We start from the raw sequence: 24,014 nt of genomic DNA, 5'->3' as shown, positions 1-24,014 counted from the left end.
CACAACCACCCTCCTTAGTATTTGTGCACCAGGCCCTCTCCTTGTGCCTTTCTGCAATGCAAGCAGTGTATGTGGTGGAACACACAGCACCTACAAGAAATGGTGGCCAATGATGACTGCTCTGTGACACAGATACTTTACATTTCAGCAAATGCATCTACAAATAAAGTATAATTTAAATACTATGCTGGATTGAAGCTGTTACGTACCCAAGAAAAGGCCATGTTCTTTTAATTCATTCATGTGGGTGGGGCCCTTTGACTAGATTGTTTCGATTGAGATGTGACCCACCCAATTCAAGGTGGATCTTAATCCTTTACTAGAGTCCACTGGGTGAGAATAAATGACAGAGAAACACCCAAAAAGAGCTCAGAGAGAAACACTCAGAGACGTCTGGAAAAAATGCAGACAGAAAGGACCAGCAGATATCAGCCATGTGCTATGTCAGAGGAGCCCTGGATTCCAGAAGCCTCTCTTCAGAGAAAGGATCTTCCTCTTGATACTTAATTTGGACCTTTTCGTGGCCTTAGAGCTGTAAATTTGTAAATTAATAAATCCCCATTGTAAACCAACCCATTTCTGGTACATTGCATCCCATTAGCTTTAGCAAATCAAAACAAGCACCTAAATCAAATATTTAATAACCAATTTATATAATCCAGATCTCCAAAAGTGGGTAAGGGAGAAAATGGCATTCATATCTTTAAAAAACAACCTAAAAAAATAAAATTTAAATATGTACTTTAAGCCTCTTTAGCTAGCGTTCACTTTACTCTTTACATAAATAAATGTCCGTATTCCTTTACTTTTTAAACAGGAACCCAGTCACATAATACCTTATTTATTTATTTATTTTCTTAAACTACCATGAAAGGAATGAAGGCATTTCAAATCCAATCAGAATTAGTTTTTCTCATGCTTCCTCGAGTGCATTAATATTAATGGAACAAAAAAGTCTTCCATAGGCCTCCCATAATTACTTCTGCCATATACAAAAGACAAGTATGAACTCATTCTCCACTTAAAGAGACAAGCTGCCTAGTTTTTATCCCATTGTTTGCAGAATAACTCAAATACTAAAAGGAGGGTTAAAAGAACTAAAAGGAGAGCCAGACATTCTGAATAAATTCTATGTACTTCTGCCACTTTCAGTAACTGCTGGCATGAACGTAACTGAGCTGGTATTTTAAATGTTTCTTTCTTCCACTCTCCTACCTACTAAACCTTTCCCAAACTGAAATGTGCAATTAGCACATTCACATTCATTCATACAAATATGAGCAGCTGCTTAAGAAGTTCATTCCAACCTACTGCTAAAAATCCTTACACAAGCATCCAAAGCTTGCTTTATGCAAAGTTATTCAAACATCTTTATGACTTAGGTCATTTCATGCCAAAAGCAAAGCTACTCTCAGAATTGACTTCTTTTTATTTTAGAAAGTGATCACAGACATCACTTGGGAGCTTCACTGTCCCATGCAGAGCCAGGTGAACTTGGCTGAAGTCCAACAACAGTGAGAATACAGAGTCTATATCATGTTATCTACAAATTCCAATCTAACCCCCTCTGGTCTTTTCAATCTCTCTTCCTGTCTTCACTAGCTCTGTTTCTGTTCTCGAGCTTACTAAAATAAATCTACACTAGCCTCCCTTCTCCTAAATATATTAAGCTTACTGACGAAACCAGAGAGTGGCTCTCACAACAAGCTGCACGGCCACACACCCTCTCCCTGAGGCCATTCTCACATCACTGCCTCTCAATCTCATGCTCTGAATACATAACCCACCTTGGTACCCATAATACCTTCCTCTAGCTCCTCCTCATTTCCATCTCGAGAAGCAGCCACATAATGGATAGTCTGTGTTCCCAGTCTCCAGAGAACTATGGGGATGAAAACTTTCTCAATCCTATTACAATACAATGGTTCCATCTCCAAGGTCACTAAACATAACCCCTGGTACATTCTGTAGATCAATTATTTAAGAGTAAAAGAGATGAGTACTACTAACAATGGTGAGATGCAATCATTCTACAAATAGTTAAAGACCTACAGCAGAGAGGTTTCCTAACAACGTCATCCCACAGAGGGAATGAGGGGTGGGGGGAAGGGAGACAGGAGGCTGAAAGAAATGTAAAGATTACAAATCTAAGGTGTTGTGGGATTTTTCTTTCACTCAACTCTTTACAATATTTACATTTACTTGGCAAGCTTTAACTTATTCTAGGCCACTGGGGGAAAAAAACAAAAAATAATCAGAATGCTGATAGCAAATGACTGAAATTACACTGTTCGCAACTGACAAAGCAAAGGAAGGTAAGTAGTGGAACTCAAAAAATAGAATTAAACTGGAAATAGATACCAAAGGGATAATATAAATTGGAAATGTTTTGAGAAATTTTTTCTTTCAAAATGGCGAGACTGAATGACTAAAGTTTAAAAAACTAAGAGCTATTTGTGTATGTGGGATGTTGGGCACAACTTTTGCTTTAATGACTTTTCCTCTTATTTTCCATTGCTCTTTTCTAGTCATCCTGAGTTCATAACAAATTCAGAGTGATCCCTCCAACAACAAAAAATGACCAATTTTATTAATTATTTGGAAAGAGAAATAATTTCCAGAAGGAAATTTTAAAACATTGAGTAAAATATTATCTTATTCTTTTCAACTTTTCCTGTACATAGTACTCTCCAAAAAGTGTTTCTCACAACACTAACTGAAGTCTTATGATATTGGCATAAAAAGGTTCTATGGTCAAACAGGTTTCAGAAACACTGGGCTAAATGCTCAGACTCTTTAACGTACTTAGGTGTACTATGAATCTCTAAGAGACGGTAAGGTATTTGGTGTTTCCCTAATTCCATTTGAGCAAACAGCTTTCTTTAGGAGGTGTGCTTTAAGCACTCCAGTTCAAAAACATTCTACATTATACATATAAACCCCCTCACTCTTTCACACACATTATCAGCTATTAAAAAAAATTCTTTTTGAAATGCATGTCATATGGTTTTAATTAAAAATCACTGCGCATTTCAGCAGAGCACTTGGAGAATAAAAGCAATTTCCATGTCTGTTTGTATGTTACATTTCACAATAAAAGAACAAAAACAAAAATATGTTAGCACTCTCTTGTCAGCTGTGTGGGTTATATTTAAACTGAATTCCACACATATTGCAAAAGTATTGAAGTTGGCAAAATGAATACTGGGAAGATAAAGTTCCCACAGAATAAGAGAAACAATTAAAATATCAGTAAATATAAGAAATTAATAATACAAATAAAATTTTTACATAGTATCAATGCTTTTCAACACCAGATCTACGTCTCACCTATTAATTGGGAGGGGATGCTTACAGAGCTCCTCTTTATCCTATTTACAAACTGGCTTACCAGGGAAGATAGCCACTTACTGTGGCTTGCACCATTAACAGAATTTAACTAAATCACCCATAAAGTTTCGATGCAAAATAGAAAATAACCTTTGCACCACAAAAGTAGGGGAGGCAAGACTGAAATTTGGTGAAAGACAACCATATGTTTTGAAAACACTGCATCTGAAATATCATGATTGCACTAATTCTTTAAAAAGCTTAATAAAATGTATTATTAAAATGGGTTTCTAACACTTTGAAATTGAAAATAAAGATCAATTATCATCAAAACAAAATTAAATCAGTCTTAAAAAGATAAATTTTGGCATTTTAGTAGATTCTGTAGTTTCTCTAAGAAGCAAGTAGGGAATGATAGAGTAAAAACAGTAAAAACAAAAGCAATCTATTTGGACTTCTGGATTTGTATTTGAGAACTTCTTCAAATAAGAAACAGAATGAGTTCACCATAATAATTTTCAAAGTTTACAGAAGCATGATATAAATATCCTCTAATGTTTTGGCTCATATTTTTTGTTTTTTGAATTTTGGGGGAAGAGGAAAAAGGAGGAGAAGCAGTATAATAGAATACATGCCTTCCAACTATCATTTATTTCTCTAGGAACTAGGAAGAACTACATAATTCATCAATTCATCAATTTACTCACCTGCAAAATGGGAAAAATGATTTTCCATACTAAATGTATATAAGGATATGCTGTTCCAGGAACTAAAAATATGCCATTAAAAGCATTAGCCAATCTAATATCCATTACTGAATTTTTCTCAACTAAACACATTTTGTACAATGGGTAGTATACAGAATGCCCCCCCCCCCAAAAGACATTCATCTAACCCCCAGAACCTGTGAATATGTTAGGTTACATGGCAAAGGAGAATTAAGGTTAGCAACTTAATTCCATTTGCAATTAGCTGACCTTCAGATGGGAAAATGATCTAAGATTATCGTGTGGCCCAATGTAATCAAGAGTCCTTAAAAATGAAGAGGCAGAAGAGCAGGTCACAGCGATGCAATATAAGGACCTAATCCACCTCTGCTGGCTTTGAAGATGGAGGAAAGGGGACCACGAGTCAAAGAATTAGGGCAGCTTCTTAAAGTCGGAAAAGGCAAGAAAATGGATTCTCCTCTAGAGACCACAAAAAGAATGAAGCTTTTCCAACACCTTGATTTTAGCCCAGTGAGACCTGCGTCAGATGCCTGACCTCTCAAATTATAAGATATTTGCATTATCTTGCACCACAAATTTGTGGCAATTTATTACAGCAGCAATAGAAAATGAATATAAATGGTATATCGTATCATTACAATATAAAAAGAATACATTATCTCAAAACCAAAAGGAACTCATATTTTTCAGATCTAGTGACAGTCTTAATATAAAAATTTTATAGCAAAGTTTTAATTCCTATGTAACCCGTGTGTTTTAGAGACAGTCAAAACACTAGTAAATGAAGCAAAGGAAAGGCTTTGGGCCTGCGAGATTTGGGCTTCCCTTCCTGCTTTAGCACAAGCAACTATCAGCCAAGACTGGTCAGGAAGAGGATGATCCCTTACTGTACAAAAATTCAATAGCTCTAGATGGCATGACCATTCAGACACTGCACTGAGTGCCTAATGCATGTCTGACTTCAGACTAGGTGATTTCATCCTCAACATAACTTTGTAAGAGAGAAATTAACACCCTCATTTTATAGATAAGAAAACTCAGGCTAAATGTTGGTTAATGAATTGCCCAAAGTGAGGTAGTGAGTGGGAGGTCTGTATTTAAACCACAGTATTTGACCACAAGCCTAGTGGTTCATTTCTGAATCTGAAAGACCCCAAACCAAACTGCTGTGTGGCATCAGTATCCAAATATTACTATTGGAGCCACACTCACGAATATTTGGGAAAAATATTAAACCTATTGTGGTTCAGAAGAGGGAGGAAACAGCATTCTTGATTTCAGTTTACTTCTCTATTAACTAAAGGAATGGAAATGAATTACAAGGTCCCAAGATTCTTCCTACTATATCAGTCTGTGCTTTTTAAAAGATTTAAAAATTTTAACAGATAAACTTTAAAATGACTTCTCTTTAGACACCATATATATATCTATATCTATCTATCTATCTATCTATATGTATGTATGTATGTATGTATGTATGTATGTATCATCTATAATTCCAGATACTCTCACACATTGTGGTATAAATGCAAAATGGTACAACCACGGCGGGGGGAGGGATATGGCAATAGGTAATAAAACTATAAGTGCACTTACTTCTTTGACTGAGTAATGCCATTCCTAGGAATTTATCCTAAAGATACCTCTCCAACATACAAAAATGCATATATACAAAGTTATTTACTGAAGGATTACTTGTAATTGGAAAATATCTAACTGTCCAACCACAAGTGACTGACTGAAAAAATTATGGTGCATTCACTCAATGCAACTATATAAAATGAAAAAGCTCTTCATGAACTGATGTATAATGATTTCTAAGAGATGTCATTAAGTGGAAAAAAAAACAAAGTGAAAATGCATATACAATATGCTACCTTTTAGGTACGAAAGAAGGAAACTAAGATGATAAATAAATACACATATGTAAATATATAAATAAATATAAAATGCTTATCTTTACAAACAAGAAACATAAGGAGGTTAACCAGAAAACACTGAAGTGTTTTTTGTAACCTAAAAATGAAGTGGAAGGGAACAGAATTGAAAGAATATGGAAGTTAGTGACACTACTCTGAGCGTACCTTTTCGCAAAGTTTTGACTTTTGAAAGAATGCAAATCTTCTATATATTTAAAAAATAAAACTAAATAAGAATGTGAAGTAGGGGGATCTATAACTGAAAGCAAACAAACAAATCTAATTAGATTTTAAATTAGTACCCAAACCACAGTAAAGGAGAAAAAAGGAAGGGGAGGTGGGGATCAATCCAAACAAATGTTGAACACAGCATTTCAATGCACAGCCCCAGTCATAAGACGGGATCTGTGAGTGGAAGAACTTAAACAACTGTTTATGGTAGTGGTTTGTCCAAAGCAATTCTGAAATTATGTGAGATGTAGTTTAAGATTAAGCAAATAAGTAAATGTATTGCTATTATTGGGAGCCAGGATTCTCATGGTAAAAGATGCAATGAGCAAATATGAAATGGGGAAAGCAAAAGAGACCGCTATGGGGATAGTGAGAATAGGTGCTATGGTGCAAACGCATGATTTCTAAAATATGTACGAGTATGCGTAGAAGCATATTTATAGGCACATATATACACATACGTATATTTGTTTTCATGTATATTATGTGTACATATGCACATGTGTATATGTGTATATAATGTGTATATATGCACATGTATGTGTATATGCATGCATATATTTCTTAATTCTGTCCAATAAAAGGGTCAATAAGCAAAGTCACGCCCAGTAGCAAAGACCACACCTAACATTCAGATCTTCATCTCTAAAACCATTCCCCACTAAAAAGAACCAGGGCTTCTTGAAAAAATGGGTGATACCAGAATGGGGGGCAGGGTAGGTTCAAGATGAGCCTAAAGCATGTGATTATACAAGAAAGTGCTCAAAAAATGATGGGAGTATGTGAAAAGGACAAAGAAGCCAGACTGAAGGGCTCCCAATAGGTCAGATCTGGGGCAACTTGAACACCAAGAGAGTCAGGGGCAGCAACGGCTTTTAAATCATTAAAAACATAGGAATTAGTAAGTCTACATTAAGAGATAAACACATAAAAGGGAGAGAAAGTGGGGCTCTTACTTATGGAAGAATGCCAAGGGCTGACTATGTAAGAGTGGGGAGTCAGAAAATCCGCATTTTACAAGGTTCCTGGATCAGGCAGGATTCCTCAATGAATGCTAAATCTACTGGGAAATTCTGATGAGGAACAGAATATTTGCATTGATTTAAAGTGTCTCCCCACACACTTACTAGTTGTAAGGGAAGGGGGAAACACAGTCATAATATAGTGGAGAAATCACACATCATGACCAGGTGGTCAAACTTAACATAACTGGAGAGGGACAGATAAAATTACCACGTATCTCCAAATATGACACTGAACAGGATACAACCTCACCTATGTATAGTTTTCCAGATGAGTACGTATAGCCACAATCCAATCACGAGGAAGCATCATACAAAAATGCAGTGAGAAAGTTACTATTTTTAAAAAATGGGTAGTCTAGGCAACAATAACACTTTTAGAAAATTTTATCAGACTTACTGAGATGCTTGGACGCCTTTGTTCTCCAAAGACATCAAATGACTCTTTAACTGATCTGTTTTTGAAAACTATACCTTTCCACAAATGCCCCATAATCTTTTCCTGAAGTTCTTTTCATTGTGCTTACTATCAGACTTCTAGTATGTACAGTTTAAATGAATCTTGTTTAACTCAGGAAAAAAAGGAGTAGGGTAGAACTGCATTCCTTCAAAAAATGTCAATGCTGTAATTCCACTTTTTAATTCCTACAGGATCTAAAAGTCAGATGCATAAGCTGTAACGAATGGAATGATAAATCAGTGGTTTGGGACTCGTAATGTAAAAACATGTAATTTGTCACAAGAACTACACAAAGGTACAGGGACAGAGGGATACAGGAACATAATCTGTGTATACTATTCAAGTTAAGTTGGCATCAAAGCATTTGAGATTGTAACAGATTATTTTCAAATAAAGTTTTTGGTTTTTTTGTAAAATGCATAATTCCATGTAAAAAGTGAAAAGAATCCCTCTCGTCCTCTTGGGATTGATGATAAACAGTGACAACTCCTGGCCACCATCATTTCCTGTGGACTCTGCAAAACAGGTCTGAGGTTCTGCCAAGTTGGTCTAATTACTCATGGCCAGAGCTGCCAGGAACCTTCTGGTTCTACATCCTGTCTTGCTGGGCAAGTTTAACTGAGGTTACTTTTTTGATGCATTATAAATAAAGGTATCACTGGCATCATTTAGCCATTCTTTTTTTTTATGACAAATCTTTACACGCATACAGTCCATATAAGGTGTACAATCAATGGCTCACAATATTATTACATAGTTGTGTATTCATCGCCATGAACATTTTTAGAACATTTGCATCACTCCAGAAAAAGAAACAAAAGGAAAAACTCATATATCCCATTTCCCTTAGCCCTGCCTCTCATTGACCACTAGTATTTCCATCTACCCAATTTCTTTTACCCTCTGTCACCCCTTTCATTTATTTATTTTTTATCCATATTTTTTTACTCATCTGTCCATACTCTGGATAAGAGGAGCAACAGACATAAGATTTTCACAATCCTACAATCAAGGTGGATATTTTTTAAGTTGAAGGAAATAATGGCACATTTGTATACTCATGGGAATAGCACATTTATTTCTACACTCATCCAACAGACGATAAAAATTTGATGATGGAAGATAGAGAAAAAACTGTTGGGATGATGTTCCTTGAGTCGATGACAAGGGTGGAATTTAGTACATAAACAGGAGGGTTGGTTTTCATCAGAAGCCAGAACAGTTCATCTGTAGTTACCAGGCAACAATGCAGAATGTGGGAATGCAGATCAGGGTAGATGGGCAATTTTCTTCCTGGTGGGGTTGAAGGATTGTTGGGAGTAGAGTACTGGAAAAAGTGAGCTGGAGAGAGAAGTGGTGGTCAGGGAGTGGGATGCCTGTTATTGAGATTATGGAAGAGTTGCAATTACTGTCAATGGAAAAATCTAGGCCAGTGGTCTCCACTAGGAGCAGTTACCCCCAGGAAATATTGGCAACATGTAGACATTTTTGGTTGTCATAATGGGCGTATGCTACTAGGGTCTAGTGGAGAGAGGCCAGGGATGTTGTTAAGCATCCTACAGTGCACAACTTTTCCAATAGCAACAAAATATCTGCTTCCCCTTGACCCAAATCCCCTGCCAGCTATCCACCTATTCCTCAGTTCCCCTTTGTACCTCAAAAAAATGGTCTATACTCATCACTCCTATTCCTATCCTCCTATCACCTCTTTTTTCTGTTTTTCTTAATGACTATGCATCAATTTATTTGTGCATTATCCTAATAGTGAACTTTTAAGTTACTTTCATTTCCTTGATTCTTTACACAAATGCTACAATGAACATACACTTCCCTTTGCTTTTCTAAGGTATTCATACCTAAGAACGGAGTTGCTGGATTAAAGCTCAACTCTCTAATTCACCTACACTGGAATGTGATCTGCCACATTCCTAAATCCAGTGGTCATTTCTCAGTCCGTTTCTCATGTGACACGTCCGCTTCATATGACACTTATTAAATATATGATGTTTGACTTCCAGGATACCACATTTTCTTAATGCTCCTACTTCACTGGTTATTCCTGCTCAGTCTTCTCCACTGGTTCCTCCTTTTGTTTTATCTGTGCTCATTCTCTTGGTGATCTATCCCAGTCTCACAGCATTGAAGACGAGCTACATGCTGATAAAATCATTCTCAAACTTGTCTATTCCGCCCAGAACTTGCCCCTGAACTCCAGCCTCATACAGTCCCCTCCTTATGTGACACCTACCCTTAGATCTCTGAAAGACACTTCAAACTCTTTATGTTCAAAATGGGACTCCTGATCGTCCCTGCAGACCTGCTCTACCCACAGCCTTTCCCACACCTTGTTTGGTGGTAGCTCTAGTCTTCCTGCCTCTCAGATGAAACATCTTTAAGTTATCAGGACTCCTTCTCCCTCACACCTCCCTACAACCAGGAAACCCTGGTGGCTTTATATCTAGATTTCTCACATTTTCAATTGCCATTATCCTGGGCTGAGCCATTATCATTTTTCTGGTTTTTGAATAGGTATTTGTTGTTGCATGAGTGAAAAAAACAGTCTTGGCTCTCAAAAATCACATTGTGATTTGATAACAAATTTAAGATAAGTTTTTAAAATCTTTGGTAATAAACACATATTCTTGAGACCAAGAGCTAATACATAAAGTGGCTAAATAATAGGGGTATTTGCATTAAAATCAGAAACCAATCAGGGATGCCTTATATTATTATTTAACACTTTTCTAGAATTCTGATCCAAACGTAAAATATGAAATACAAATAATAGAATTGGGGGAATAAATTATCTTCATGTAATGTAATTATATACCTAGGAAAATTTTTGAGAATTAAATTTAGAATTCTTGGCTAGAAAACAAGAATTCGACAAAATGGTCAGATCTGAAATAAACATATAAAATTTTATATTTTCCTTATACTATGCAAAAAACAGTAGTAGTAATAATAATAATGATAATGGGAAAATCACTGCATCCACCATAGGCAGAAATAAAGTAAAACACATAAAAGTAAACCTTACCAAACACTGTCAAGGCACATATGAACAATTATAAAAGAAGAAGAGATACTACATTAAGTAAAAGATGTATACAGAACCATATAGATAGGGGATGACTCCCATGCATGCATACATATACACACATACATGTTATAGATAAAATCTGGAAGGAATTGCAGCCAAAATATATAATAATCATTACCTCTGAATTTTAGGCCATTGGACAATTTTAATTTCCTTTTTTATAGTGTTTTCCATATTTTCTACAGTTGGCAGGTAAAACTTGTATACTAAAAGTTTAGAATTTCTGTGAGGTATTATATTAACCATGATACCTAATTTGAGGTTAAAATAATGCATAAAAGTATTTATAATAATTAGCTTATGAATGTCAGGACAAATTTTTCAAAACCAATAGTTAGATACAGACAACATTTGCTGCTCTCTCAAAAGATGAATCATGGATAGTGCCATGTCTGATAACTCTGATAATGCTGGGTCCAAGAAAATGCAACTGATCGTGTGTCCAAACAGCAAATGTTAAAATGTTATTAGTAATTACTAAGACATGTTAAAATGTGTTATGTTGGGCACAGCTAATATTAATGAGGTGGGGGTAGGGCACATTATTGGTCTAGTGTGATGCCAAGAACTGAATCTTTGATTTTAGACCTAAATGCACTGAATATACTGAGTACAGTCTCTCAAGTCAGACAAGCAGACCAGAAAGCCAGCAAAATAAGCATTTCAACCATTTTTTGATCTAAATGTGTTTACTGTTCCAGGTGGCAGATTATAGGGAGATTTTTATTCAATCTGTGATTACAGTTAAGCCTCCCAAAATAATCAAGTTAATTCTACCACTATGTAAATCAATGCAGCATAGAGAGCTGGCCTGGAGGAGAAAGAAAAAAGGCCCTGCAAGAAAGAATGCTCAGGAAATGGTATGCACCATCATTAAATTAGTGTACTATCTAATAATAATAATTTTAAAAATCCCTTCAATTCTCTGAGTTATGTGAGTTGCTTTCCCACCTTAATAAATATCACTGATTATAGCCTTGACAGTGGAGGTGTCTGCAATGCCACAAGCCACATGCAAACATCCATTTTTTCTCGAAACTAGAGAAGGGACTTGGGGCTGAGCTGAATGTGTAGGAAACCAGGTCAGACCTTAGTGATTGTCATTTAAAAATAACACTATGATATAAATTTTTATTGTTGTTGTTGATTCCCAATAATAAAGAAATCTAAGAAGTTGAAAATTCTGCTTAGCTGAGACTTTATCATATGTTAATGTTGAGATAGGAGAAAATATTTCAAGTATCTCTAGTGATAAAATAAAAGAAATCCCCACAGGACTCATAAAAATAATGTATATATAATGGGAAAAATCACTTTGAATAATATAATAAGTAACTAAAAATAAAAAAATAAGTAATAAAAACATAATTTTATCATATTCAGCTGAAATATTATTTTAAATATATTTACCAGATGTAATTCCTTGCATTATCCTGTTCAGTTTTCCAAAATTTACCTGGCAAGAAATCCCTAGGCTTTGCCAAGATTTGAACCATTACAAGAACATGAAAAACTTCAAAGACAGAAAAAGTCAATAAAATCAGTGGAAAGACGGAGAGAAAACTAAATAAACCTACCACCTAATCTGTTATTCCACTTTTGTGGATAATTTTAATCCCACCATTGATTCAATCTTACATCTTTTGAGATGAAATCAGGAGATGACAATAACACGAGATTGCCTTCAAACTGGACAAGGAAAGCAACTTCTGCAGATTTTTTGACTATCATTTCTTTAAAATCTGCAATTCCTTTTACTTACAATTTCAAACTGAATTTAAAACCCAATTTTAATTTCATCAATAAATGGTATCATGCCATATAGTTCAGGATGGGATAACTGTTGTATCCTCAAAGGAGAACAAATAATAGTATCAGGTTTACTAGTAGGCAGTATGCAACCTAGGCAGATTAGCTCACTGATTCATTCAATATTTATTGAGTACCTGCATGTGAGACTCTGCCATATTTAAGCTGGAGTGCAGCTATACCTTTTCTGTGTTTTAACATGTGGGCAGCTTTTCATCTATGTTTCTGCTAAACACATCTCACTAAAAGTAATTCAATTCAACTCTTTTCATTCAACTTTAGTTCGGTATCAAATAGACAGACTCAAAGAGACAGAAAAGTAGATAGAGCCTCTTATTACTTCATAATTTCACTCATTAATCCCATAAACATATGGATTATAGTCATAGCACTTCAAGAGAGCTTTAATTTTCAAAGGAAGATTAAAAAGAAGATTTCACATCCTTGTCTTCTCTTGCCCAGTTTCCTAAAAACGACCTGCCAAGGCATGAGCACACCTCCAGGCTCACTGTGTCCAGGCCCACACAATCCTAGAGGACACTGCCAAGTTGCAAAGCAAAGGTCAGCATTTTTTCACCTTCGCCCTACATTCTCCCTTGAAAGCATCCAGAACTTCCCATCTGTTTGTCTACCACACTCAGCTAGCAAAAGAGCAGATGTCGTTACTCCCTACAGTCTGTTTAATTTACTCTGGAGCAAAACGAGGACACTTTTTATCCTGTATGTAGGCTGTACCCTTCTGATGATACGAATCCTACACTCAGAGACAGCACTGCAGAGGAGATTCATGAAGAGTGAAAATCACGCCCTATTCCTCCTCTTCCCTAGAAAGGTGGGGTTCTTCTCCTTTGTTAAAATTAAAGTGACATTTCATTTCTCCGTTACCATCTAACTCATTCATTTCTACTCACTTCCCTTTCCCCTCCTCAAGAAGAAGCAGGTGTGCCCGTGTGGTTCCATGTGGTTACTGCTGAAGAAAACATGGTAATTATTTCACAGTGTATTTTAAGTCAAAATGAGCAGACAAGTCTTCCCCTCTTGCTTTGGCTAAGTATTAAGCAAAAACTTACATCTTTTCCCAGTACTCTGAGTTCAAATTGTGTCTCCTTGAAGTGAACCTTAGTAATCCGAGGCCTGAAAAATAAAGCAGATGTTTGTTGTTGTTTTCAGGAATTAATCTTTCAGAAATTCAGAAGTGTCCATTGGAAAAAGATCGGAATACTTGAAACACCGTATACTTGAAAGCGATTAAAATGGGAAGTTTTATGTTGTATATATGCTGCTACCATAAAAAATTTTTTTAAAGATTGGTTAATATTAGTTCCATTATATGCTGTTTTACTGGTTTAAAGACTTTTAAAGATGTCCTTTGCTCTGGACATCATCCTAAACAGAATTTCATTTTCAGTCTCCTATCCTTGACTTCTTCTCCACTAAATGCACAGACCAGCTTGGAATCCCCTGGCCCTGGCAGTGATGCCCTCGCAGACATATGGAGGTTCAGTAAGCGCCACAATGTCTCTTAGACATTTCCCCATTTAGAGGTAGAGCTCAGGGCAGTTCTGGGCGCACAGTCCAGCCAGGCCTTGAAACAGGTAGAAAATTCTACCACCCACTGTTTCCATGAACAAGAGGTTCCAGAATTACAGTCCCTAAACTTACGGAGAAAATATATAGTAAGCCATACTGGAAGAAAATTACACCCAATTTCACTCATTTTATTTTTCCAACCACTGGAAATATACATGTTTTCTTTTCCCCAGTTTTTCACTGATACACAAGTCCCATAAACCCAATATATACAGCCTGCAACTTTAATACCAACTCTGCTCTCAAACTATACTTACCAGAAATACTTTCCCACTTGCTTTTTATTTTTGTAGACAACAACACCAACCGGAGTTAATCCTAAGAAATACTCAGACTTATTTTCTCCCTGAAAAAAACAAACATATGCCTATAACCATGAATTTATTCACCTAAAAGCTCTTTCTCGAACTGTAAATGGCTCTACAAATATAATCACAATATTAACACTGGGTTGAACTTTTGAAAGTTATCAGCTTAGAAGGCTAGCTAAGTTATAATATTAGCTAACTTACTGTTCATTGTTTTCAAAGTTAAGAAAATTTTTCTGTCTTAATGTTTAATTTAAACTTGTAATTGCAATTAATTAAAAAAAACCTGAACTACCAAACTGAACATTGAATGATTCCCTCCATGTTGCTTTTATCAGTGGTGTTTAATCCCACTTGCATCCTGCATAGCTGTAAAGGCTGATGCCTATGTGCTACCCAAACCAATTAAATCAGAATCTCTGGTGATGAAGCCCAGCATGAAACACCCATAAAAGCTCCAGGTACAGCTAAAGATTGGGAACCACTGGCTTCTTTCAACTGTCCCCTCAAATGATGTGTCTTGATTTTACTCTCTGATACTGACAATAGTAGGGTCTGGTCCATCATCATTACCGTCACCAGAAAGTTAGGCAGCTACCAGCAGTCACACACTTGGATTTTCTTAGGTTATCTATTATGCTCTTTCCTATTTCAACTTGTGACTTTAAGACTTCTCAAAAGTTAAAAAATTGTAAGACTGAGGAACCTTAATTTCCAGGCAATGACAAATACTGATTAAGGAGATGGACTCCTAAAACAAGAAAGTCACAGATAAACTGGGCACCAAGGACATGTGCAGAGCTCTCACATATTAATGACATTTCTACTCTAGGGTCAACTAGCCTACAGTTATTTCACAAGGAATATAAGACAACTAATATGCTTTTGAAGAATATCAGCCACTGTCCATTTACAACTCTAAACATTCAATATTAAAGGAACATATAGAAGAGTCTAATGAATACAGACCATTTGCCATACAATATCACTGCCTACAAAGAAGTGTTTGTGAATTTTGATAAGCATTATACAAATGCAGAAGCATTTTGCAGGAGACTCTCTTTTTCTTGTCTTTTTTTTTTATTAGGAAACCTTCACACACATACAGTCCATACATGGTGTATAATCAATGGCTCACAATATCATCACATAGTTGTATACTCATCACCAAGATCATTTTTAGAACATTTGTATCACTGCAGAAAAAGAAAACAGAAAAAAACCCCTCATATATCTCATACCCCTTATCCCTCCCTCTCACTGGGTAGTATTTCAATCTACTAAATTTTTTTTATACCCTTTACCCCCCCCATCATTTATTTATTTTTTAACCTTATTTTTTACTCATGTGTCCATACCCTGGATAAAAGGAGCAACAGTCACAAGATTTTCACAATCACACAGTAACATTATAAAAGCTGTATCATTATCAAATCGTCTTCAAGAATCAAGACTACTGGAACACAGATTCCAACAGTTTCAGGTATTTCCCTCCAGACATCTAGTACACCATAAACTAAAAAGGGACATCTGTATAATGCATAAGAATAAGCTCCAGGATAAACGTCCCACTCTGTTTGAAATTTCTCAGCCACTGAAACTTTATTTCGTCTCATTTCTCTCTCCCCTTTCTCAATCCCATGATGCTGGGTCCCGACTCACCCCAGAAGTTCTGTCTCACATTGTCAGGGAGTTTACACCCCTGGGAGTCATGTCCCAAACTGGGGGGGGGGGGGAGGGGGAGGGTAGTGAGTTCACTAAGCAAGTTGGCTTAAAGAAAGAGACCATCTCTGAACAACAGAAGAGGTACTCTTAGGCATAATTGTAAGTAGGCTTAGCTTCTCCTTTGGAGGCATAATTGTAAGCAGGCTTAGCTTCTCCTTTGGAGGCATACATTTCATATTGATTTGGTTGTCTCCACTACACGAGAATATCAGAAATTCCCCAAATAGGGAGGTTGAATATTTCCTCCTTAGGAGACTCACTCTTAATGAAGTTACTATAGAATTTTTTAAAACAACAAACATAGGAGACCTAACACGATTAATGTGGCAAGGAGCAAAAAGGATAACTATCTGACAAAGTTTTAGAGATATTCTTAAAGGACATTAATATGAAGCATCTAATAATCTAATGCAATTGAAGTCCAATATAGCAGGGAACTTCCACTTCCTGAATTCTGTAACTTTTATCACTAAATCAAACATATATGCAGGAATACTTCTAACTCTCTAAGACAATTTGCTTGTTTTAGGAAATCCTGATGAGCAAAGGGCATATTACAAAAAGAATGCATGAGTGAGTTATTTGCATTATAGAAAGTTTTATCAGGGTTCCTTAAAAACTCAGTTCCATGATTCAATTTACAGAGATTCAATCTATAAATAATCATTAGTAATTAATTTCCTATAATGAATAAGGCAGTTGTGCGACTTCCTCTAACTAAACTCTTACAAAGTCAAAGGTGATGGAATTTCAATCACACCAATAATGAATTTATAGTCTTAGCGAACTGGCTCAAAGGTTAAAGCCTGGGTCCACAACATGCATACAGATTCTCTGCAATTGTTTATATTTGGCAAGTTTCAATGGTCACTAAAGGAAATCTGCAAAAATATTTCTACTTATGCAATGATTCCTATAATAGATCCCAAATATTGACAAAACCTGCACATTCAACATAGAACCGCCAACATTTGTACCTCAGACTGCTGCCTAATGTCCTACTCTACCTGGCAAGTGATTTTACGGATATTTTTCTGGTTTTGGAAGTTCCTCCTGTTTCCTGTCTAATACAATCAATTACACACCAATTTTAAACTGTTTTGATGCTTAGACTAAGCCCCGTGGAGCTGTTATCCAGATTGGGTTTTCAAGCCCAGTTAATTGTTTTCTACACATGGAAATAGAATCACAGATTTCATGCAAAACTCATTAGGGTTTAATCTAAATGAGAGATACTTTCTGTTCAAAAAACACAGATGAAAAAGTATCATCTGCTTGCTAAACAGCATGATGGCAGCTTTCCTTTGGGAGTTTCAGTGACTTTTTAAGAAAAATGTCATCAGCTTAAAATATTTTGTGTTAATTAAATGATACTCACATAAACGGGATGGAGGTCAACGCCATACATCTCCAGGGATTTGGCGGTCCTCAAGTAACTCAGCTCAGCTTCAGAAGGAGTCTGACCCCTATATTCAGCATAAAAACAAAGAGCCTTGCTTTACTGATAGCTGCTGCTGCACTCATAAGTAAATGTAAACCATCTCCATTATGGTCACTGGGAAAATAAACGATCCTTTGTGCCAATGCAAGCATAGGTCTTTATATTTAAAGAAGGTCCTTAATTTCTTGGTGACAAAATTTTATACTCTGAGGTGATACTTATATTGAATTAATTTCATTTACCAAACCTATTTTTGCTCATTATAACCAACCCAAAATGTCCCAACATATATTGTAAATTCTCAGTTGCAGAAAGCCCTGTTGAGAAAATAAGCACCTAAATTAAAAAGCATACCCTTTAGAGTAAAATGTCTCGTACACAGGTAGCTCTCCATCAGGAGAAAAAGGAACTAGAGCAGGAGGGGACAGGAAAGAAAAGCATGGGGAAATGCCCCATCCCCACCACCCAACTGGAGTCACATCAACATCTCCTAAGCATGTGTGCAGTTTTAAAAATATATTAATTAGTATTTTTGATCTGTAAAAATGCTTGTTGTTTTCTTAATGCTAAGTACAGAAATCTTCCTACATCTTCACTAGTGATAATACACAGAAAACAGCATTGATTCCTAATGAGGGTAAGCATCTGCCAGGAATCTCCGTGGATGAGTAAATCTCTGCGTGAATGTTGGATAAGCACAGCGAGTACAAATGGTGGGGGTGGAGGCAGGTGGAGAAGAACTGGGAAAGAAAGGAAAGGGAAAAGGAAGCAAGGGATAGTGATAGAGAGAAAGAGTTTAATGGTTAACAAAAGGAGTTATGCATTTTCTTTAATTAAGACATCCTGCTTCAGTGCATTCCCACCTTGACATATTCCTGTGTCAGCCGTGGTATACTCCAAAACCCAGCAATTTACCATACTGCTGTAATTTGTGTAGAATGTTCATTACAAATTAGACACAAGAAAGCTACCAAACCATGAGCAAACTTTATTCTCTTAGGAGCAAAAGTGACACTGTCAACATCATCACATAAAACAGATGTAAGGCTCTTTATCCACAGTGCCTTGATAATTTCAAAATATTTTGAAACTCGTAGTAGAATTAGTATTCCCAAAATATGCCAAACATACTATCCTTCATAATGTTATAGCAAGTACTCTCTTAGCAGCCACTTCAGCAAAACCTTAAAATGAAGGACTCTAATCAGACTGAAGAACATTCTGATGCATGCTAATAAAAGATGGAGAGCTGGTTTCTCTGATTGCAATTCAGCATTTGACTTCTGCTTCTATTCACAGAAATAGATCCTTTAGGCAAATATTTTCTGTTGACCAAATTAATTCTATATTTTTTTCTTAACTAAAAAGAGACCTGAAACCAAGCAAATTCAAGAGGGAATATTACATAAGAGACAACAAAGCAAAGAATCAGTATACAGGATTTAGCCAAAAAAATGATAATTAAATTATAACATCAATACCATAGGTGATTGAAAATCCTACTAGAGTAGCATATATATCCTCAGAAGCACATGTGGCATTAGCATAATACCCTCAGAGGCTCCACACTGGTCTCATCATGATTTTCAGATTTGCTGCTATATTCTGAAAAGATTTTGCTTGTAACTATGAAAAATTTACATACTTAAGCCACAGCAAATACAGAATGCATTAAGGCATTTGTAGTAAAAATTTTTCATAGTTAAGAAATATATTTATAATTAAAAATATAAATTTCACCATGTAGCATATAAATAAATAAATAAATAGATTTCACAAAATATTGGTGACCAAAAAAGAACATTGCTGCATAATATGGTATATAAAGAATGTTCCCATTTATGTAAAATCATACACATAAATCTACATGAAATAAATTTTCTCAGTGAGAAATTACGCATAGAGAGAAGTTGGAAAGGCCACTAACTGAAAATATGACACCAGTATCCTTAAGTATTGGAATTTGCTTTCTCCTCTTTACTCTTTGAATTGTTTGAGTTTTTTAGGAGCATTTTAGTATTATACGCAGTAAAAAAACTATAAAAAGAAAGAAAAGAATACTAGCAGGTTCAAGACACAATGAAGAATGTATCATTATAGAAACTTTTCCTATGCCTGTTAGAGCATAAGATCATGGTTGAAAGATGATGCAAGAGAAAACGTGACCCTTACATTAGAGTTTTATGAATCCTTTCTATGGCTTCTTCAAGTTCTTCCTTCTGATCAGGAACAAACCGGTACTCTGACACGTATCCTGCAGTATGTTTATAGGGGTCATAATCTCCAAGTTCAGCTACAAAAGAAGTAAACACTATTTTTTTTCCACTTTAGGGATACAAAATATTCCTATTATGCATAAACATTTTTCTTCATATGTCTTCTTAAACTAATATCTAAGACATTAATTAAAACATCTTCAGTAAAATAACTCTGATAAGCATATATAAATGATTAAAAAATCCTGATTCAAAATATAAATCTTATATTTCTGATTTTCTAAAGAGTGTAAGTATCAGTTTAATTTCAATTCTTCTTATAAGCTTATAGAAAACAAAAAAGTTGCAAAAAAGAATTTAGAGTAAGCACATTGGAAATGCTGGAAATGAAAAACAACTGTAACCCCAAAATATTCTCTCAGACAAGAACACCAATAGATAGAGCATTATTTACCCCAAACAATGGTCATGGAAATGTAATGTGATGCTGCACATAACTCCATTACAATTTACACAAAAGAAAAAAATGAAACCAGGAAGCTCACTATATTACTTTTCTTTAATTATACAAGTTGTGGGCTTACAGAACAATCATGCAAAAAATACAGGGTTCTCATATAACACCCTACTGTTAACAACTTGCATTGGTGTGGTATATATTTTGCAATCAATAAAAGCACAATTTTATAATTGTATTATTAGCTATAGTCCATGGTTTACATCAGGAAGGTCTGCTATTTATATTATATACTCCTATAAATTTTTAAATTTTTATTCTAGCACCACATATACAACCTAAAATTTCCCCTTTAACCACATGTAAATATACAATTCAGAGTTGTCAAATTACATTCACAGTGTTGTTCTACCATCACTACCAATTATTAACAAAACTTTTTCATCATCCCAAAGAGAAACTCTGTACATTTTAAACCTTAACTCCTCATTCCCTACCCTTACCCCATACTATATAGAATATAGTAACCTATATTCTAGATTCTGAATCTATGCATTTCCTTATTCTAATTATTTCCCATACAATATTTGTCCTTTGGTGTCTAGCTTATTTCATTCAACAAGATATCTTCAAAGTTCATTTATGTTGTCGCATGTATCAGAACATTATTCCTTTTTACAGTCCACTGTGTGTATCACATTGTATTTATCCATTCATCAATTGACAGATACCTGGGCTACTCCTATCTTTTGGCAATTGTGAATAATGCCATTATGAACACTGGATACAAATATCTGTTCAAGTCCATGCTTTCGACTGTTTTATGGATGTACCTAGAAGTGGAATTTGCCAGGTAATAAGGGAATTCTATAACTAAACTTTCTAAGGAACTGTCAAAACTGTACTTTACTGCAGGTATACCATGTTACATTCCCAACAACTATGAAGGAATGTTCCTATTTCTCCACATCCTCTACATTACTTGTAATTTAATATTTTTAAAAATAGTAGCCATTCTAGTGGGTATGAAATGGTATCTCATTGTGATTTTAATTTTTATTTCCCTAATGGCTAAGGATGTTGAGCAAGCAACATCTCCTGTGCTTTCTTGGCCATTTATATTTCTTCTTGGAGAAATGCCTGTTCAAATATTTTATCCATTTTTTTATATAGGGTTGTTTGTCTTGTTGTTGTCAAGTTGTGGGTTTTCTTTACATATTCTGGATATTAAACTCTTATTAGATATGTGGTTTCAAAATATTTTCTCTCATTGTGTAGGCTGCCACTTTACTTTCATGGCAAAGTCCTCTGAGGCACAAATTTTTAATTTCGATGAGGTCCTATATATCTATTTTTTCCTTCTGTTGCTTGTGCTTTAGGTGGAAAGTCTAAGAAACCATTACCTAACACAAGATCCTGAAAATGCTTCCTATATTTTCTTCTAGGAATTTGGTAGTTCTGACTATTACATTTAGGTCTTTGATCCATCTTGAGAGGACTTTTGTATATTGTGTGACACAGGCGTCCACTTTCATTCTTTTGCAAATAGAGATCCAGTTTCCCCACAACCATGTGTTGCAGAGATTATCCTTTCTCAATGTAGTGGTCTTTGCCCCCTTGTCAAAAATCAGTTGGCCGTAAATGTGAGATTTGATTTTTGAGCTCTCAATTTCATTCCATTGGTCCATATGTCCACTCTTGTACCAGGACTATAGTGTTTTGATCACTGTGGCTCTGCAATAAGTTTTTAAATCAGAAAGTGTGAATCATCCAACTTCATTCCTCTTTTTCAAGGTGGTTTTGGCTATTCAGGGCCCTTTAACCTTCCATATAAATTTGATGATTGACATTTCTGATGTCTGTAAAGAAGGCTGTTGGAATTTTGGTTGGGATTGTGTTCAATCTGTCTATTACTTTGGGTAGAATTGACATCTTAAAAATATCAGTGTTCCAGTTCAAGAACAATGAATATCTGTCCATTTATTTAGGTCTTCTTGGATCTCTTTTAGCTATGTTTTGTAGTCTTCTGTGTAAGAGTCCTGTACATTCTGGTTAGATTCATTCCTAGATAGTTGATTCTTTTATAGTTAATATTGTGAATGAAATTCTTCTCTTGATTTCTTCTTCCACTTGTTCATAACTTGTTTATAGAAACACTACTGATATGGGGGTATTGATCTTGTACCTTGCAATTTTGCTGAATTCACAAATTAGCTCTAGGAGCTTTGTTGTGGGTTTTTCATGATTGTCTGTATACAGGATCATGTCATCTGCAAAAAGGGAAATTCTTATTCTTCTTTCCAGTTTGGATGCCTGCTATTTCTTTATTTGTTGCCCAACTGCTCTGCTAGAACTTCCAATACACTGTTGAATAATAGTGGTGACAGTGGGCCTCATTGTCTTGTTCCTTATCTCAGAGAGAAAGCTTTCAGTCTTTCACCATTAAGTATTATATTAGCTATGAGGTTTTCATATATGCCCTAAATCCTGTTGAGGTGGTTACCTTATACTTCCAGTTTTTTTAGTTTTTTATCAAGAAAGGAAGCTGGATTTTGTCAAATGCCTTTTCTGCATCAATTGAGATGATTTTTTTCCCTTCATTTTTATATGGTATTTACATTAATTGATTCTCTTATTTTACCCACCCCAGCAGACCTGGGATAGATCCTTCTTGATCATGGTACATAATTCTTTTAATGTGCTGTTGCATTTGGTTTGCTAGCATTTTGTGATCATTTCTGCATCTATATCCCAAAGAGAAAGTGATCTGTAATTTTCTTTTCTTGTGGTATCTCTATCTGGGTCTGGTATGAGGGTGATGTTGGCCTCATAGAATGAGATAAGCAGTGTTCCCTCCTCTCCAGTTTTTTTTTTTTTTTTTTTTTTTGAAGACTTTGAGTAAGACTTGTGTGAATTCTTCTTGGAATGTTTGGGAAAATTCCTTCATGAAGCCATCTGGCCATGGCCTATTCTTTGTTGGGAGGTTTTTGATTACTGATTCAATCATTTTACTAGTTACTGGCCTGTTAAGATCATGTAACTTCTGCTTTAGTCAGTGTAGTAAATAGTTCTGTGTTTCCAGGAATTTGTCCATTTCATCTAGGTTATCTAATTGTTGGCATACAGCCGTTCATAGTGTCCTCTTATTGTTCTCCTTAATTCAGAAGGGTCTGATTTTATTGTTCATCAATTCTCTTTTTTTTTTGTATGTCTAGCTAAAGGTTTGTTGATTTTATTAATGCTTTCAAAGAACCAACTTTTCATTTTGTTAATTTTCTTTATGGTTTTCTTATTTTCTTATTTATTTTTGTCTGCTCAAATCTTGATTTCCTTCCTCTTGCTCACTTTGGATTTAGCTTGCTCTTCTTTTTCTAGCTCTTCCAATCTTGAGGTTAGTTCTCTGATTTAAAATTGATCATTCTTCTTTTTTAATGCATGCATTTAGAGCTATAAATTTTGCTCATGGCACTGTCTTTCCTGCATTACAAAGTTTGATATGTTGCATTTTTATTTTCATTCACCTCAAGATATTTCCTAATTTCCCCTGAGAATTCTTCTCTTAACCTTTGGTTGTTTAAGAGTATGTTGTTTAATTTCAAAATATTTGTGAATCTTCCATTTCTACCTCTGTTATTGATTTTGAGCTTCAATCCATTGTGGTTGGAGAAGGTGCAT

General features: G+C 35.4%; 1 protein-coding gene across 5 annotated transcripts in view; it reads right to left on the bottom strand.

Annotated features, from left to right (window-relative positions):
• Positions 1-24,014, bottom strand: part of EPB41L4A (erythrocyte membrane protein band 4.1 like 4A) — a 322,974-nt gene that overhangs the window by 100,502 nt on the left and 198,458 nt on the right. For all 5 annotated transcript variants that reach the window (XM_077138974.1, XM_077138978.1, XM_077138975.1 and 2 more), the window contains 4 exons: positions 19,839-19,959; positions 17,604-17,691; positions 14,450-14,538; positions 13,673-13,736 (listed from right to left, as the gene is read on the bottom strand). In XM_077138974.1, coding sequence (XP_076995089.1) covers positions 13,673-13,736; positions 14,450-14,538; positions 17,604-17,691; positions 19,839-19,959 — 362 coding nt within the window. The remainder of the gene's footprint in view (positions 1-13,672; positions 13,737-14,449; positions 14,539-17,603; positions 17,692-19,838; positions 19,960-24,014) is intronic.

The sequence above is a fragment of the Tamandua tetradactyla genome, chromosome 21 (assembly GCF_023851605.1).
Source record: "Tamandua tetradactyla isolate mTamTet1 chromosome 21, mTamTet1.pri, whole genome shotgun sequence".
NCBI classification, from domain to species: domain Eukaryota; kingdom Metazoa; phylum Chordata; class Mammalia; order Pilosa; family Myrmecophagidae; genus Tamandua; species Tamandua tetradactyla.
This window is presented reverse-complemented; position numbering and strand designations above follow the sequence as displayed.